General features: G+C 55.7%; 2 protein-coding genes across 2 annotated transcripts; both read right to left on the bottom strand.

Annotated features, from left to right (window-relative positions):
- Positions 1–521: 521 nt before the first annotated feature.
- ZNF358 (zinc finger protein 358) lies at positions 522–4,557 on the bottom strand. The gene is made up of 2 exons (XM_069496100.1): positions 4,411–4,557; positions 522–2,349 (listed from the first exon to the last, which is right to left on the bottom strand). Exon 2 carries the CDS (start codon positions 2,309–2,311, stop codon positions 596–598), a length of 1,716 nt encoding a protein of 571 aa, XP_069352201.1. The 5' UTR covers positions 2,312–2,349; positions 4,411–4,557; the 3' UTR covers positions 522–595.
- A 4,497-nt stretch (positions 4,558–9,054) lies between these two features.
- On the bottom strand, positions 9,055–13,218 carry SAXO5 (stabilizer of axonemal microtubules 5). The gene is made up of 8 exons (XM_069496087.1): positions 12,663–13,218; positions 11,790–11,893; positions 11,603–11,703; positions 11,219–11,331; positions 11,030–11,139; positions 10,481–10,688; positions 9,889–9,974; positions 9,055–9,279 (listed from the first exon to the last, which is right to left on the bottom strand). Exons 1-8 carry the CDS (start codon positions 13,216–13,218, stop codon positions 9,055–9,057), a joined length of 1,503 nt encoding a protein of 500 aa, XP_069352188.1.
- Between the last annotated feature and the right edge of the window lie 4,473 nt (positions 13,219–17,691).

Raw genomic sequence — 17,691 nt, 5'->3', positions numbered from 1 at the left:
AAGCGATTCTACTGCCTCAGCCTCCGGCGTAGCTGGGACTACAGGCACAGGCACATGCCACCAAGCCAGGCTAATTTTTCTATTTTTGGTAGAGACGGGGTCTTGCTTTTGCTCAAGCTGGTCTGAAACTCCTGATCTCAAGTGATCCTCCCTCCTCGGGCTCCCAGAGTGCTAGGATCACAGGCATGAGCCACTGCGCCTGTGAGCTCCATGAGGGTGAAGACCCCTGCAATCAAGAGGTGTTTGTTGAATGCATAAATGAGCAGCCTCCTTTTGTCCAGTGGCGCACTTGTTACATTGGCTTTGAAGGGCAAGGGGTAGGTTCACCGAGCAGATGGACCAGTGTGAGATCTCGTCGGGGAGGCTGGGAAGCCTGGCTGGTGTGGCTCCTGGCCCCGGAAGGAAGCCAGGACACTGGGGCTCCAGTCTATGTCTGGCCGCGGCTACATGGTTACATCTCCGGAGGAAGGGGCTGTGCATCCGGGAAGAAAGCGCAAACGGCAAACCAGGACACAGAGCCAGGAAGCAGTGGGAGGATTTTACTAACTGCACAACACACAACTTCCCCAGGCCCTCTTGGATGCCAGCGCCCCCTTCAGCCATCAGGCCCCAGCAGTGCCCCTTGCTCCTGCACCCACTCGGGACTCTCACTGGTAGGGAGGGCTGGGCTGATAGCGTCATGGGTGGGAGAGCAGGGGTCCGGGCTGGGCACAGGATCAGGGTTAGGACTGGGGTCAGATTCACGGTCAGAGCTGGCCACAAGGTCAGGATCGGCATCGTGCCCAGGCTTAGGGTCAGGTGATTCCACAGGATTAGGGCTGGGGGTGGATCTGGAGCTAGAGAGGTGCTTGGGGCTGGGATTGGGGACAGTGCCCAGCACAGAGCCAGGGTCAGGGCCGCTGCCAGAGCTGGTGCCAGGGCTGAGGCCCAGACCCGAGCCCAACACGGAGACAGCCTCGGGACCCAGGAGGGAGACCTGCCCCGGCCTCATCCCGGATGCAGGGGTCAGGTCAGGGCCGAGGCCCAGGCCGGCGGCGGCGGCTGCAGCGGCGGCGGCGGCGGCAGCAGCAGCAGCAGCCGCGGCGGCGGCAGCGCCCTCATGCACCCGCTTGTGCTTGGTGAGGCTGGAGGCTTGGCCGAAGGCCTTGCCGCAGAGCTGGCAGCGGTAGGGCCGCTCGCCCGAATGCACGTGCAGGTGCTGCAGCAGCGCCGAGCTCTGCCCGAAGGCCTTGGAGCAGTGCGGGCAGGCGTAGGGCCGCTCACCCGTGTGGATGCGCAGGTGGTGCTGCAGGTTGGAGCTCTGCCCGAAGGCCTTGCCGCAGTGGGGACAGCGGTAGGGGCGCTCGGCCGTGTGCGTGCGCTGGTGCTGCAGCAGCGCCGAGCTCTGCCCGAAGGCCTTGCCGCACTGCGGGCAGGGGTAGGGCCGCTCGCCCGTGTGCGTGCGCAGGTGCTTGAGCAGCGCCGAGCCCTGGCCAAAGCCCTTGGCGCACACAGGGCACTTGTGGGGCCGCGGGCCACCATGCGTGCGCAGGTGCTGCGCCAGCAGCGAGCCGTGCCCGAAGGCCTTGCCGCACACCGGGCAGTGGTGCGGCTTCTCCCCGCTGTGGCTGGAGCGGTGCTTCAGCAACGTGGAGCGCCACCCGAAGGCTTTGCCGCACGCGGCACACTGGTACGGCCGGGCCCCGGTATGGATGCCGCGGTGCTGCGCCAGGGTGGCCCCGTGGCTGAACGACTTGCCGCAGTCGGGGCAGCGGTACGGCTTCTCGCCGCTGTGAGTGCGGCGGTGCTGGCTCAGCCCCGAGCTGCGGCGGAAGGCTCGCCCGCAATCGGGGCAGGAGAAGGGCCGGGGCGGGCTGGCAGGGGCGGACAGCACCGCGGGGCTGGTGGCCAAGACCTGGGGGGTGGCAGTGAGGCCGGACTCAAGAGGGTCCACATCTGGAGCGGCGGGGCTGAGAGTGTCGCTGTTAGGGTCGAGAACCAGGGGTACAGGGCCGATAACATCAGGATCGAGGTCGAAACTCGAAGACATGGGGTCGGGATCTTGGGGTTCAGAATCGCGGTTGCCCAAGATAGAGCCCGGAGCGTCGGCATCGGGGTCCACATCCTCGGAGACCGGCTCCAGATCTTCATAGCTGGGGTCCGCATCTTCTGAGACAGTGTTGAGGTCTTCCGGGTCAGGCCCTGGGTCTTCAGACACTGGGTCCAGATCTTCGGGATTAGGGTCCAGGTCCTCTGAGTCAGAGTCAAGCTCTTCGTAAACCACCCTCAGGCCTTTGTGGCCAGGGTTCCTTACAAGCACAGAGCGCCGCATCCCAGGCGTGGAAGTGGCAGCTGCTTCTGGGGCAGGATCTGTAGAGGGGAGGACAGAGGGTGGATGCAGGTAGGTTCTCCGGAAGGGGTCCGTCTCTTGGGCAAGGGGACCCGGCTGTGCCCCCAGAACACACTACCATGCACACACATGGATCTTTCCCTTATCTCCAACTTCAGGGAGATATCTGACTTGCCCTAGCCAGGGCAGGGAGTAGAGGGACCCTGGTGGAGCATGGTGGGACCCTCCCCTCTCAGCCCCAAACCTGGATGGAAGTCATGGGACCCAGCACTAGAGGTCTGCAGTGCCCAACGCCATGGCTCTGCCCCTCTCTCCATCCTGGGCTCCTCTTGTGGGAAGTTGGGGTCCCGTGAAGGAGACAGTCCTAGGTTCTGAACCCCTGGATGGGGGTCCCCTTATGGGGAAGAGGATAGGCGTCGGAGTTCCTGTGTTCCTGTGCACAGGGCCTGAATTCTTGTCCCATAGTTGAGAGTGGCAGATTTGGGAATTCCTGGTAGGGAGGGGGACCTCTGGTTCACCTCCTAGAGAGGTGGCATCCTGAGCTCTGGAACCTGTGGCTGGGGGACAGGAGTCGGGTGCAAACCACATCTGGTACCCGTCCTAGGTCACTGGGCGAGGACTGCTTGCCTTCTGGGGAGGAGACAACCTAAATTCCAGACCTCACAGCTCGGGGTGGGAATAAGTGTCCAAACATCCGTGTTCTCTCTTAGACCTAGAACCCCTTCCTAAAGCTAGAGGGTGAGTGTGAGAGAATGATATAGGGGACCCCTCCTGGCTGGGAGGGGTAGACAGGGAAACTAACAGGCCCACAATAAGGAGGGTGGGGACAGTTGTCAGTATACATGTTTTTTACCTCATTGGCTAGCAGATCCTGAATTCTTTTTTTTTTTTTTCTTTTGAGATGGGGTCTCACTATGTTGCCCAGTCTGGTCTTAGAGTCCTGGGCTCAAGTGATCCTCCTGCTTCAGCCTCCCAAGCTCCCAAGTAGCTGGGACTCCAGGTGTGTGCTAAACTGTGCCCAATCGAGAAGGTCCTGAATTCTACGTGCTAGCTGGAGGGTAGGTGAAAACAATACGTAGGGACCCTCCTGGGTTACTGGGGGAAGCCCCAGACTACGTCCTCTCACGGATGGGGCACAGGGATGCTGTCAACATACTTCTGTTCCTTCCTGGAGGAAAGATTCCCAACTGAGCTCAATTCCAGGGTCGTGGCTGGGGGCAGGCAGACAGGTTGAAAAACAATAGCTAGGACTCCTGGGGAGCAAGGAGGTGATGAGGGTGACCTGTTGCGGAGGTACTTGAGCTGCTCACCCCATGGCTGGGTGTAGATCTGTGCCTGGGGATTGGGGGGACCTCTCCTCCCGTTTCAGGAAGGGGGACATACTGAGCCACAGCCCCATAGCCAGGCGAAGTTATGCAAACAGAGCGGAGTTTCTGGTCGGTCTCCTCCACCCAGACCCCATAGCTGGAGGGTGGGGGGAGCAATACCTGGGTACCCCCCAAACCTGGGTTCCTGAAGGACAGAGAAGCTCTTAGATTGCTTCCAGAGGAAGGGGCCCCCTGAATTCCCATTTCCTAACTGGAAGGTGGGAGGAGAAATCACTGGGGTCCTTCCTGAGTTCCTGGGGGGCAGGTGGACCCCTCTGGATCACCTCCAGGGGGGGCTTCCAGAACTCCAGACCCCAAGACTGGAGGGGGAGGGGAACAATAGCTAGGCCCCTTCCTGGGGTCCTAGGGGGAGGGGAACCCCTGGATGCCCCTCCTGAGGAAGGGGCCTCGTGAATTCCCGACCCCAGGCCCAGGCGGGAGGTGGGAACAATACCGAGTGACCCAGTCCGATTGAAGGCTCCCAGCCTCGGGGGCCCTACCCCCAGGCCGCAGCGGCGGGATGGACGCGCTAGGCCGGCGGGCCGCGGGGTCCCCTCCGATCGCGTCAGCGACCCCGCTTGCCCAGGCCGGGGCAGGCGGCGCACAGGGCTGGGGCGAATAGAGGTCGCCCCGGGCCGCGCCCCGCACCCGGGCCCCCCGCCCGCCCCCCGCCCGGCCCCCACCCGGCCCCGGCCCGCTCGCGGGGACACTCACCCGGTGCCCCTTGCCCCTGCCCGGCCCGCCGCGCCCGCGCCGGCCGCCGGCGCCCCCCGGACCCGCAGGAAGCCCCCCGCCCGCCAGCCCCGCCGGCGGCCCCCTCGGCCCAGCGGCCCCGCCAGGCGCTCCCGGGGAGCGAGAGGGGCCGGCCGAGGGCCGCAGCGGGAGCTGCTGGGACTTGTAGTTCGCCCGCGCCCGCCGCGGCCGTCGCCATCGCCGCTGCCCCCGCCCCCCGGGCCAGTCTTTGTCCCGGCCCGGCCGCCCGGGCCGCGCCTTTGTCTGCGCCGCGCCCTGCCCGCGCCGCCAGGGCCCTGTCCCTCTGTCTGTTCCCGTGCTCGTGTCAGCCCCTCTCCGGCCCTGATCCTGCCTGTCCTTCCCTCTCTGTCCCTCTCTCTGTCTCTCTGTCTCTGCCTCCTGCCCATGTCTCTGATTCTATCTTTGTTCGTATAAGCGCCACGCGCTAACCGATTGCGCCACTGGAGTTGCTCTCTCTTTGTTCAAAAATCACCAAACATGCTATTGCTCTTGCATACTTGCGACGCGCGCAGGTGTATCTAGTCTCTGAGAAGCCCTGCAGTTTAAAACCAGGCCTGTCTGCTTAATCCAGCATTTCTCCAATTTTTGTTTGGGATTTTTTTGATGGTGAGACCTCCACTATTTCTGGGTAACACACTTTAACAATCTCCCCAACCAAAGAATGGCGTTGAGGAGCCCTCCCTCAGTGCTTTCAGCCTCCTACCCAGATGGTGGTGGGTCGCTGCAGTCCCTGGCGGGCTCCTGGTGTCTGATGTAAGTGATGATGTCTGGAGAACCTTAGACAGGACTGGGAAGAGCTCTGGGCAATCTTTACCTGGAGACACAGGTCCCAGTCGCAGAGAGAGAGTGAAAAACTGCTCCTGGACCCTGGCAGCTGGGCCATGGGACATCATAAACACTGGGCCCAGGATATAAACAATAATCAGACAAGGCCACTCTGTGACCATGTCTGAACCAAGATAATGACAAGGACACTCTACAACCACAAAAATGAATATACATCCCCTTCTCCTAACTGACTCAAATGACTGCTGAGTCTTACCAGTGACAATCCCAAGACTATTTCCATCCTCCCACCTCGGAGATACAAATCACCGGAATACCCAGTCACCAATTTGATCCCTGGTTCCTGACAACACCATCCTAGAAATGCTTCCAAGCCTCCTTAAAACCACCCAGCATAAGCCCAGACCCTCTAAGAAGCTCCCCTGCCACCAACTTCCCCTTATAGAGACACCCTATGGTTCCCTGATATGCCATCTTCCTCGCTGAAGCAAGCTAAATAAACCTAAATTCTTTTGACTACAGGTGTGTTTCTGGTGGTCTTTGGCTGGTGGATTTTGTTTTGTTTTGTTTTGTTTTTTTGAAACAGAGTCTTGCTCTGTCACTTGGGCTAGAGTGCCATGGCGGTCAGCCTAGCTCGCAGCAACCTCAAACTCCTGGGCTCAAGCGATCCTCCTGCCTCAGCCTCCTGAGTAGCTGGGACTGCAGGCATGTGCCACCATGCCCGGCTAATTTTTTTTTTTTTAGTTTTGGTAGAGACGGGTCACACACTCTTGCTCAGGCTGGGCTAACTGCTGACCTCAAGTGATCCTCTGGCCTTGACCTCCCAGGGTGCTAGGATGACAGGTGTGAGCCACCATGCCCAAGACACAAGCTTCTTGAATGTTCTCCTTCCCAAAGCAGAAACTAAAATCTGCTTGATTTTGTGGGATTGCCAGAGCCTAATTCTCTGCCCCAAGCTAAAAGAAAAGAGAGGTAATGAGGTGAGAGATAAGATTGGGATTATCAGAGAAGTAGGGGACACTTGATGCTAGTCTAGGCTACTCCCAAACACTGAAGATTTCCTGTCTACAAAGGTAACATTACTCTTGCTGGGAAGAGCCTATTAATAGCAGATTATCCGCCACCCAGATGGTAACCTGGGGCAAGATGGGTGCTCTGAGCAGACGCAGATCTGTTGTTAGGAGAGAGTCCAGCAAGGCTGGGCTCCAGATTCAGTGATCCTGGCCTGGTTTGGGAAACCAAGTAACGCACAGATGGGCTACTGAGCAGGGCCAACCAATCACAGTATCCCACCCCTCTGAGTACAGTGATTGGTTCACGTTTAGGCATGTGACTCACATGGGCCAATCAGCATATTCCTTAAATTCCAATATGAGGCTTGAGCTGGGAAGACCTCCCCGCCATTTCTTTGGGGGCTTTAATTGGGGATACCAGCATCCTCTTTTACCACCGCTTGGAAGGACTGAGAGATGGTGCAGGACACAGAGTCCTGATGTGAAACTAGCATGCGTGATGTTAGACCCAAGCCCAGACTTTCTTGTTTCTAAATCCATAAAATCTCTTTTTTGCTTGAGCTGGACAGAGCTCCGTTTTTGTCACTTGTAACAAAAATGACTTAAGGCCGCGCACGGTGGCTCACTCCTGTAATCCCAGCTACTATACAGGCTGAGGCAGGAGGATCGCTTGAGGTCAGGAGTTCCAGACCAGCCTGAGCAAGAGCAAGACCCCATCTCTACTAAAAATAGACAAATTAGCCAGGTGTAGTGGCACATGCTGTAGTCCCAGCTACTCGGGAGGCTGAGGCAGGAGAATCGCTTGAGCCCAGGAGTTTGAGGTTGCTGTGAGCTAGGCTGATGCCAGGGCACTCTAGCCCAGGTGACTGAGCAAGACTCCATCTCAAAAAAATAATTAAAAATTAATTTTAAAATGACTTCAGACATTAACAAATTTAGTCACCATTCATTGAGCTGCAGCCAAGCGCCAGACCCTGTTCTAAGCATGGTACATACACATTTTACTTAATTCTTGCAGTCATCTGTGAAGGAGAAACTATCACCATCCCCATTTTACAGATGAGGAAACTGAGGGTCACAGCATGTTCTTGCCCAAGAACAGAAAGGCAGATCTGAATTCTGTTGAGTTCTGCTGCTGTGTTATGCTCACCATCGACAAAGTTGCTTTTCTTTAAAAACATTAATCTTGGTTTTCTCATGGTCAATCTTATATTATTTGTCTTAGTCCATATCCTTTGAGGGGAGCTGAGTGGGATATAGGAGGGATAAATCCATAAAATACACCCAGAATCATCCTGATGTGGTGTCTCTCCCCACTCATTAAACATATAAAGTTTCTGTTCTTCCCTGGCAAGCCATCCCAGGGCTGGTCAGTTCTGTTGTTATGAAAAGCTTCAAGTTGTGCTGCAATCTGACTCCTTGTAACTCCTATCCATTTTTCATCTGGTGTCTCGGCTGTTTTAAACCATTCCTGGGATGAGGCAGGAGCCCAAATAATCCCACAACTGGAGCTACATGGAACTTAACACCAAAGGAAGCTTTCTAAGCTTCCTGGCAGGAAAGGCAAAAAGGGAAAGCCTTTCTGTTTTAGTGGTCTGGTCCACAGGCAGACAAGCTGCATCAGAAGAAGATGAATTTATTGCAGTGGCTTTCAACCAGGGAAATTCTCCCCACCCTGGGGACATATGACAACATCTGGAGACATTTTGGTTGTCACAACTGAGAGGGAGGTGTGCTACTGGCATCTAGTTGGTAGAGGACAAGGATAGTGCCAAACATCCTATCATGCACAGGATGGCCTCCAACAAAGAATTATTTGCTCCAAGATGTCAATCAATGACAAACCCTGGTTTATCATGAAGAAACACAGTAAAGAGTGTGATGCGAAACATCTTTAGAGGATTCAAACAGAGGAGTCGTTCCACAGTGAGCAGATTTTCTCGCAGTCAGTGTGGATACCATGAGTGCAGGCAAAAGGACCATCTCGTCCCCACAGGATGCAAATCTGGACTCCTGCACTTCCTATTGAAATTGCAACTTAGCCTGGAAGAACTGATGCTGGTGGGGAAAGTGCTGCTGGCCAGCTTGAGGTTGGCAACTAGTGGCCCTGTTGGGTTGAGGGCTTTGGTCTTTAGAGGTCTGACTCGGGGTTCAGGAAAGCCATGTTCACTCCTTGAAACTGGGTGCTCAACAGCCTACAGGGGCAGGCCCTGGGCATGGCCACTAAAGCCCACCTTATACCAGACAGACCTGACTTCTTCCCCACCAGACCCCATACCTTAAAGATCAGGCATTATCCAAGGTCCTGGTCCTTGCTTAGCCCAGTCACTCATGGGCGTCAGGGCCCTACCCCATCCTCCTCCTCTAGACCTTTTTCATTTTGTCCCTGGCTGGACACTTACCACTTTGGACATCACCGTGTCCTGATGGCTTTTGTCCATTTGCCCCTGGACCCTGCTCTGACCTGGGGGGCAGTGGCCCAGCCAGCTAGTGCACCACCATTCACTGTCCAGTCTCTGCCCACCCTGGAGAAAACTGCTGGGCCACTCTCAGCTGTGTCCACCCCTGTATGCCCTTGAACAGCCTCTCACCATTGAAAACTTCTCCCTACACCCTGGCCTTCCTCCCCTCTCCTCACCTTCATCCTCAGAAGGGAAGCCGCCTCCATGACCCCACACGCACTGACGAGTGCGTAGATTTCTCATTTCTAATGAAAGAGTTACTCCTTGCTCCGGTCCCCACCCATCCAAGCATTCTCACTTATGGCTGAATGATGGGGAGGGATGGGATGTTGCCAGGGTGATGTTTATTGCTGGCTGCGGCAGGGGTACATAGGGGACTGGGGGGCCTGAGGGTCTATCTTCTCCCCGCAGTGCCTCTGGCGAGGCGTGCCCAGTGGCACGTGGCTCTCCTGCGGTGTGCCCACTCTCAGCACTGCTGGGCCCTGGTACTTGGCAGGAAACTCGTCCCGGTACTGGGTTGAGAGGAAGCGCAGTCCACCCAGAGGGGGCTCCACGTGGCTGTATTTGCACTGTGGAGTCACGGTGGGCAGCCTTGCAGGGGAGCCTGGTGGGTGACTGACCCACCCAGACCACCCCACAGTTCCCGGTCCACCTTGGGGCATCAAAGGGTGGGCAGAGGCTCAGCCAGGTTTGGCTGGTGATTGGGGCCAGGGGGAGGTGGGCAAAAGGGGCCCCAGTCTGGGCTGACCCAAGAACTGATGAGAAGCCAGCGGGAAACCAGAGGTGCCCCTGGAAACACCCCAGGACTGGGGCAATCCTGGGTAACTCTGACTGAAGCCTGGTCTTGGGGCATAAACATGGCTGGTGCTACAAAGGTGCACCTGAGCTGACTCTGACATGACCCTGGGGTCTACGGCCATATCACCCTGAACGCACCCCATCTCGTCTGAGCTCAGAAGCTAAGCAGGGTTGGGCCTGGTTAGTACTTGGATGGGAGACACGAGCCTTGGGGTGAGCTAAGGATGACTTTCATGCTGGAGTGACATTAAAATGACCTTGAGCCTGGGGTGATCACTAACTCTGAGTCTGGGGTGACAGTACACTCACCCTGAGATAACTCTACCCTGATTTGGGGGTTACCTGGTGAGGGATATATCCCTTTCCCCTCCCTCCCTCACCCGCTGTAGCATCTCTTCAGTGATGGGGACTCGAGCTGCTCTGTGTGGCGTCAGCATCTTCTGGTTCATGGTTAAAAAATCGGATTCTGGAGATTTGAGTGGGGGCGGCTGAGTTGAGGGGCCGGGGGAGGTGAGGGGGGACAGAGGGGTGGGGATGTGCCAGACTAAGGGTGGGGCAGGGGTTCAGGGTCCAAGCCTGGGCCAGCCCTGATGTTGAGCAGGGGCGAAGAATGGATTAGGAGCAGGTAGGGGGTTGTGGGGGTGGAAAGGAGGGTGGTGAGGAGGCCAGGGGCGGGGCCCGGCCAGATGAGTATGGGGGCGGAGCCAGGTAGGGAAGGCTACCTGGTTAGGGGGTGGAGCCAGAGTCAGAGGCAGGCGGTAGGGATTGGGAGAGGGGCGGAGCTAAGACCCAGCTAGAGTCCCAGTCATGCAGGGGGCGGGGCATGGCCACGAAGGGGTGGGACTATCCAGGGGCTGAGGTGGGGTCCTGGTCAATATGGAGTAGGATTTAGCCTTCAGGAGGCGGAGCCAGAGGATGGGCGGGGCCAGACGTGGCAAGGGTGGAGTTTTGGGGGGCGGGGCCCACACTGACCTCTGGTGCCCTGGGGCAGGTTGCTCGGCAGCAGGTGGAGGGTGGGCGCTTTCTGCGTCCCTACCGGATCTGTCTCCAAGGGGTAGTAGTCCGAGCCCATAGTGGTGTGGAAAAAGTGTCCAAGCAGCTTCGACTCTCCTAGGGTCACATGACTCTGAAAGTGCTCTTGGGGCATGTGGCGGCGGGGTGGCTGGGTCGGGGGCGGTGGCTGTAGGACGACATGACATCTGGGAAACTCCAGGTGTTCGGGATGTCCCACGGGGCCCAGTGGAAGGAGGCAGTGGGCGTTCTGTGACCTTGGACAGCTCCCTCATCCTCTCTGGGCCCCACGCCATAGCGTTGGGAGTTGGTACTGTTATCTCGTTTTAGTCAAGAGCCACTGAGGCTCGGAATGATTAACTGACTTACCCTAGATCACTCAAATAGATCCCGGAGATTCCTGTGTACATGTCAAGCTCATTCCCACCCCAGGACCTTTGCACTTGCTATGTGCTCTGCCTGGGAAGCCCTTTTCCCTGGTCAGCCCTGCTGCCTTCTTTTCCTGCTGACCTGGCCGTAGAAGAACTGCATGAAGGTGTCCAGATGGCCAGGGCCGGGGCACCAATTTCCTTTCAGGATGTGCGACTCTGGAGTCTGACTATGGTAAAGAACAAAAGGCTCTGCCAGTGACAGAGTAGGTACTGAGCTGCCCTGTGGGGCCCTGCGGGAGCCCAAGGCAGGGCAGGCAGCAGCTCTCACCTGGCTCCCGGGGATAGAAGTGCTCTGCCGCGGTGGTCCTGTCGTGGAAGAGGCCATCTCCAGGACGGATATTCACACAGTGGATGTGGGCCGCGGCCTGTGCCTTGTCATACCTGCAGGCAAAGTGTTATTCTACCAATAATAAGGTAAGGTAGGATCCATCCGGGCCCTTGTAACTCCCTGGAAAGGGAAGCATCTGGGTTGCCCGATGGCCAGGTCGTGGGGCGCTAATGGTGGGAGATCTAGCACAACAGCGTGCCTTGCCTGCCGGTGCTGGAGACCTCAAAGGCAGAATATTGGCCCCAGAACCCTACGTGTCCCATCCCACCTGCTGCTGAAAGCCAATTGGCCCATCTAGGTGGGATGGCAGTGGTCCCTTTGTACCTGTCTGGGGGCAGGCCCTGGGGCCTGTAGGCCTGTTTCTGCTCCGAACACATGGGGCCATAGCCAATCTTGCAGTCTCCAAGTTCCACTTTTGAGGAGGCCTGTGGGCAGACAGGGATGAGAAGGCCCAAACCACCCAGCCCTCATCGCTGCCCTCCTCAGCGGCCCCAACCAAGCCTCGATTTACCCTCTTACACATCAAGGTAGGTGGGCCCGGTAGGGCCTGGAACTGTTTCTGGTAGGAAGTCCCCTCCTGTCTCTTGTAGTCCCATGTGAGGATGTTGGGGCCCCCTGAGGATAGGCAATGGGGGAGAGAAAGCAGGAGGTAGAGAGAGAGAGAAAATGGCATAGAATCCCTGCAGCCTCAGTCCACTGGAATTTCATTCCTTGCCTGGAAAGAAGAGTTGGGCTGTCCCCTGTCCCTGACCAGTCTATATTGAGGGCCATCTGGCAAACACCAAAAAAAAAAAAAAAAAAGTTAACAGTACCAACAATAACTACCCCATACTGTACTGAGCCAGACACCAAGGTCAAGTGCTTTGCACCTTGTTCTTGGACATGGTACTATATCCCCCATTCCACAGCCTCCCTGAGGCTCAGAGAGGTTAAATGACTTGCCAGAAATCACAGAAATTAGGAGCCAGAACTAAGAGCCAAATCCAGGTTGGACAATACCTGAGCCCACCTTGGAGGGTCTCTGTCTAGTGGTGTCCCCTAGAAGGCCCCCGGAAAGACAGAATTGGAAAAAATCACACGAATGGCAGCTACGAGCAGGTTCCATGGTTTCTGAGCCTTGGTACTGCTGACATTTGGGGCTGGATGATTCTTTGTCGTGGGGGCTGCCCCGTGCATGGTGGCAGTGCTGAGTGGCATCCCTGGCCTCTACCCACTGCATGCTAATGGCACCCTCGCCCCCGGTCCGTGACATCCTTTTGGAAACATTTTTATGTTTTCAGACATTGTCAAATGTCCCCTGGTGAGGGTGGGCGAGGGTGGGAGGAGTTGTAGAGTCCTGGCTCCTCTTTGAGAACCACTGTCATTGAGCAAAGCGCGCGCTCACCGAGGTGGCTGCAGGGCGCGCGGGGCTGCGGGCACGCGTCGTGGGGCGGAAAGAACTCCTGGTGCGTGGTGGCCGGGATGCGCAGCTTGTCCCGGTCGCCTGGAGGCACCGAGTCGCGGTCGAAGATGAGGCGCGCACCGCGGATCTTCTCTCGGGCGCGCGCGGGCAGCTCGGGCCACCCGTAGGCGGCGCGCGAGTTGGAGATGCTGGCAGTGACGCGCGCATCCTCGTGCACGCGCACGTTGCTGGCCTGCATGGCAAGCGTGCGCGCCCGTCCCCGCTCCGGCGGCGGCGCGCACGGCGGCGGGAACGCGCGGCGCGCCTCCGACCAGCGTTCCCCGTTGGCCCAGCGCTCGTCCACTGGCAAGAGCCGCGTGCGCGGCAGCCTGGGGGTTGGCTGCGCCCGGGTGGCCCCCGGGTATGCGGGAAAGTCTCGGTGCGCCGTGGAATGCATGACGCCCCGGTGCAGCCGCGGGTCGGGCCCCAGCTCGAAGTGCGAGGCCTTGAGGAAGTCCAGCCGGGACATCGGGCAAGGCAGGAGGGCGCCTGCGGCCATCGTGGGACGTGGCACCACCTGGGCGGGGGCAGAGGCGCGGGACTGAGCGACTGCCCGCCGAGGACAATGCTACTTTTTATTCCTTTGTGTGCGCCAGGCACTGCGCTGGGGGCTGGGCCCCCTGTGGCTGCCCCCAGGGAAAGTAGAGATGTAAAGAATCATTCAGTTGGTGCCTACTGTGTGTGCCAGGCCCTGAGGATGGGGGAAGTTACATTCAACAGACCTAGAGGCCCGCCCTGTGTAATTGATAATGAGGCCGGAGGTGACAGGCAATACTGAATAAATATAAAAACATAAATGGAAGAGTAAGTTAAAAAAAAAAAAAGTCACACAAGGCAGAAAGCTAGAGTTTGGAGGAGGGTTTTGCGATTTTAAACAGGGCGACCAGGACAGGTCACACTCAGAAGGTGGTTGATCAAAGACCCAGAAAAGGTGAGGAGGAGGACATTTGGGTACCTGGAGAATAGCATTTCAGGCAGTGGGAATAGCAAGTACAAAGGCCCTGAGGCCGGTAGGCAGTGAGATTGGAAAGGTAATGGGAGGCCAGATCCTCCAAGGCCTTGGTGAGAGCCTTGGCTTTTTCTCAGAATGAGGTGGGAGCCATGGGAGAGTTTAGAGCAAAGAAGGGACATATTATTATAGCAAGAAAAAAAAAAGTGTCTCCCTGGTCAGTACTTATTGGACACTCACTTTGTGCACATTTTTACCAAATGGATCCCATGAGGTGGGTTTTAACCACTACGTCACAGAAGAAGTTGAGGCTCTGGGAGGTCAGGATTTGCTTGGGATTTGAACCCAGGACATGCCTCCTACAGTTTGTCTGATATAGGAACTCCCCCTCCCCTCTCCTCACCCTTGGTGAATCACCAGTGTCATGGCTTTCTCCTCCTTCCCATCTGGAGACCCATTTCTGTTCATCTGCCCACCCGGGCCTTGCAGCCCCAGCCACCGTTCCATTGCTGCCACAGATTTTGTCACTGGTCTTCCGGCCCTCTGCAATTGTCCTGGGTCTGGCTTATGTTCCTCTGTCTCTTCAGGTCTTCAAACACCTCCCCCTTCCCTTCTCTGACCTTCAACTTCAGGCTCCAGGCCTCCCCCAACCCTCTGCCCCTGCCCAGCCACCTGGGACTTTCCTGCCTTTGCTTAGAGCGTAGATGGCTCCCCCACCTTCCTCCTTGTCCCTGGAAACTCCGGCTGCCCACAAGCACTCCTGGCACTCAGCCTCACCTCCTCTGGGAAGCCATCCCAGACTACTGCAGCCCATGACCACTTGCTCATGTCTGCCTCTTTGGAAAACACACATCAAAGGGCATGTGTGTGTGTGTTAACAAAACCACAGTTTTTTGGTTTTTGGATCATTTTGCCACCTGAAAATAGTTGAGAGCCAAGAAGATTCCAGAATAGTTTATGGGGAATCCAACAACTGAGCTGACTAGCTGAGTAACCTTGGAATAAGTAATTGAGCTCCCGTGAGCCTCACTTTCGTCCTCTGATTACCAGGGACAAGGACAGTGCACCTACCTCAAGGGATGTCATGGGTCGAGTGAGTCTTAGGAAATGCACTTGGCTGCAGGCTGGACCCTCAGACCCCATCTGGCCCTGGTCTTCCAGGGGACACTCATGTTCCTTCCAAAGCTGCATGCAAGTGTAGTCCAGCTCTACCCATTGTGACCCCAAGAGCTTCCCTTATGATGATGCTGTCACAATGGTCCCTGAGCACTTCTGGGGGCAGCTGGGAGGAAAATTAGGAGGCAAAAGCCAGGTATGGTGGCATGTGCCTGTAGTCCCAGCTAACCAGAAGACTGAGGTCTGGGTGATATAGCAAGACCCTGTCTCAAAAAAAAAAAAAAGGCTGGGCACAGTGGCTCACGTCTGTAATCCCAGCACTCTGAGAGGCCGAGGTGGGAGGATTCCTTGAGCTCTGGAGTTCAAGACCAGCCTGAGCAAGAGTGAGACCCCATCTCTACTAAAAATAGAAAAATCAGCTGGGTGTCGTGGCGTGCACCTATAGTCCCAGCTACTCGGGAGGCTGAGGCAGAAGGATCACTTGAGCCCAGGAGTTGGAGGCTGCTGTGAGCTATTATCATACCACTGCACTCCGGCCTGGGCAACAAAGCAAGACCCTGTCTTCAAAAAACAAACAAACAAAAACCCAGGAAAGGTGGGAAGAGGGAGTTGCTATTTAAGGGAGACAGAGTTTCAGTTTGGGAAGATGAGAAAGTTCTGGAGAGAGAGGGTGGTGATGGTTGCACAGCAATGTGAATGTGCTCAATGCCACTGAGCTGTGCACTTAAAAATGGTTAAGATGGTCAATTTTATGTTACGCATATTCTACCACAATAAAAAATTTTTTCAAAGAAAAGCATTTTCTAAACAACATGAACTAACTAAAGATATGAGAGTGGTTTTCTGAAGTCATGGGCCTTGCTAAAAAGAAAATAAGTAAATAATAAAAATAAGGGTGGTGAAGGTGACCCAGTTTGGGGCGTCCCAAATCCCTGAATGGGTCCGTTCCTTCTCACACACTTCAAGCAAATTATTGTTCAGTCCACAGAGGTGAGACCAGATCACCTGCTCCCCAGCCACCAGCCCATGCAAGGGCTCTGAGATGCAAACATACATTTGGGCCTCATCCTCCTGCCTGCTAGAAAAACGAAGACTCAGAAGACAGATCCCAGATGCTAATAGGAAGAGAGAGAAAGAGAGAGAAAGAGGTGATTCTATTATTTAGCATCTTAATCTCTGTTATGAAGTCAGCAGGAAGGAAGCAGGGCTAAACCTGTGATTGGGAAGGAACAGCTGTTATTCGTATTAACCAGGGAAAGAGGAGGTCTAGTTGCTCTTGAGGTGTGGACAACATTCCCGTTTTTCCTGTGTTCAGACGTGATTACCAAGTGAATCTGTTTTGTCTCCTTCCACCACGGTCATGGAGTGGCCTTGTCTGATGTTGCCATTCTGTGAAATTGTTTATGTGCAGCAGGAGGACATCAGGGCACAGCTGTGACTGCCAGGCTAGCTCCTAGCAACACCAAGGTCAGCTCCTGTCTCTTGTCTCAAAGGTCAAGTTCAGCCCTAACCAGCCGCTGGGAAGGCTGGGTAGTGCCTGCAGAGCTCACTGCTGGGTCTCTGGTGCCTGGAAAAGGTGCTCAGAAAAATGCCTTGTGCTGTTACAAGGGCACTGGGGATGGCACAGGCTTGAGAGAAGAGATCGCTCACTCATGCACCAGCAGGCTCTGCAGCCAGAGGCCCCCTTCCCTCTGCATGCCCGGACCTTGGCTTGGGTTTTTAAATTTTTTTTTTTTTTTCTTTAGAGATGGGGTCTTGTTCTGTCATCCAGGCTGGAGTGGCTGGAGTGCAGTGGCATGATCACAGCTCCCTGCAGCCTCGAATTCCTGGGTTCAAGCAATCCTCCTGCCTCAGCCTCTGAGTAGCTGGGATTACAGGTGCATGCCATCACGTCCAGCTTGGCTTGGATTTTTTTCTGCTGCTGTGACCCCAACTGGAGGAGAGGAGGGTGCACATGAACCCTTGGACTTAAGTCTTACCAGGGACAGGTGTTGGTTGGATGTGGGAGTTAAAGAGACTCTTGGAGCATAGCGAGACCCCATCTCTGCAAACAATAGAAAAATTAGCCAGGTGTGGTGGTCTGCACCTGCCAACCCAGCTACTCAGGAGGCCAAGACAGGAGGATCGCTTGAGCCCAGGAATTCAAGGTTGCAATGAGCTATGATCGTGCCACTGCACTTCAGCCCAGGTGACAGAGTGAGACCCTGTCTCAAAAAAAAAAAAAAAAAAAAAGTCTCCTGGGATATTGTGGGGAAGGCAGCTGGGGGAGGCAAGGGCTCAGGGTCTGGGGGAGAGAATGGGGTTGCCCTAGGAGGTAGCTGCAAGATGGGAAGAAGTGGACGGATTCAGGGGATATTTTGGAGACTTTGGATATTTTGGAGAGGTGGGAATGGAAAACGGAGCAGCCGATGTGGGAAATGGTTTGACAGTTCCTCAAAAAGGTAAACATAGAGTTTCCATGTGATCCAGCAATTCCACTTCTAGGTATACACCCCAAAGAATTGAAAGGAGAAAGTCAAGTACCTGTGCACAGATGAGCACAGTAGCACTTATTTACAATCGCCGAAAGGTGGAAACAGGTCAAATGTCCAACAACTGATGAATGAATAAACACAGTGTTTATCCCTGCTACAGAATATTATTATATATGCTGCAACTTGGATGAACCTCAAAAACATCATGCTCAGTAAAAGAGGGCAGACACAATGGCCACATAGTGTATGATTCCATTTATATGAAATACCAAGAATAGGTAAACATAGAGAGAGACAGAGAGAGCAGAAGAGCGGTTGCCAGGGGCCTGGGGATTGAGGAAGCAGGTGATTGCTTAATGGGAACAAGGTATAAGGAAGGAAAAATAATTTTCCCTCTACTTTTCTTAGGTGGGACGTACCCCTTGTAAGCAAA

Source organism: Eulemur rufifrons, chromosome 2, assembly GCF_041146395.1.
Source record: "Eulemur rufifrons isolate Redbay chromosome 2, OSU_ERuf_1, whole genome shotgun sequence".
Lineage (NCBI taxonomy): Eukaryota > Metazoa > Chordata > Mammalia > Primates > Lemuridae > Eulemur > Eulemur rufifrons.
Note: the sequence above shows the minus strand (reverse complement) of the source record. Positions and strands in the feature narration are given on the sequence as shown.

Bases quoted from the DNA above. Each gene is read 5' to 3' on its own strand.
- SAXO5 (XM_069496087.1), bottom strand. From the start codon at position 13,218: ATGGCCGCAGGCGCCCTCCTGCCTTGCCCGATGTCCCGGCTGGACTTC. The intron at 10,689-11,029 runs GTCAGCAGGAAA...GTCGTCCTACAG, and splicing joins TGCAGTTCTTCTACGGCCAG to CCACCGCCCCCGACCCAGCC. The intron at 9,280-9,888 runs GTGAGGGAGGGA...GTGACTCCACAG, and splicing joins CTGAAGAGATGCTACAGCGG to TGCAAATACAGCCACGTGGA.
- ZNF358 (XM_069496100.1), bottom strand. From the start codon at position 2,311: ATGCGGCGCTCTGTGCTTGTAAGGAACCCTGGCCACAAAGGCCTGAGG.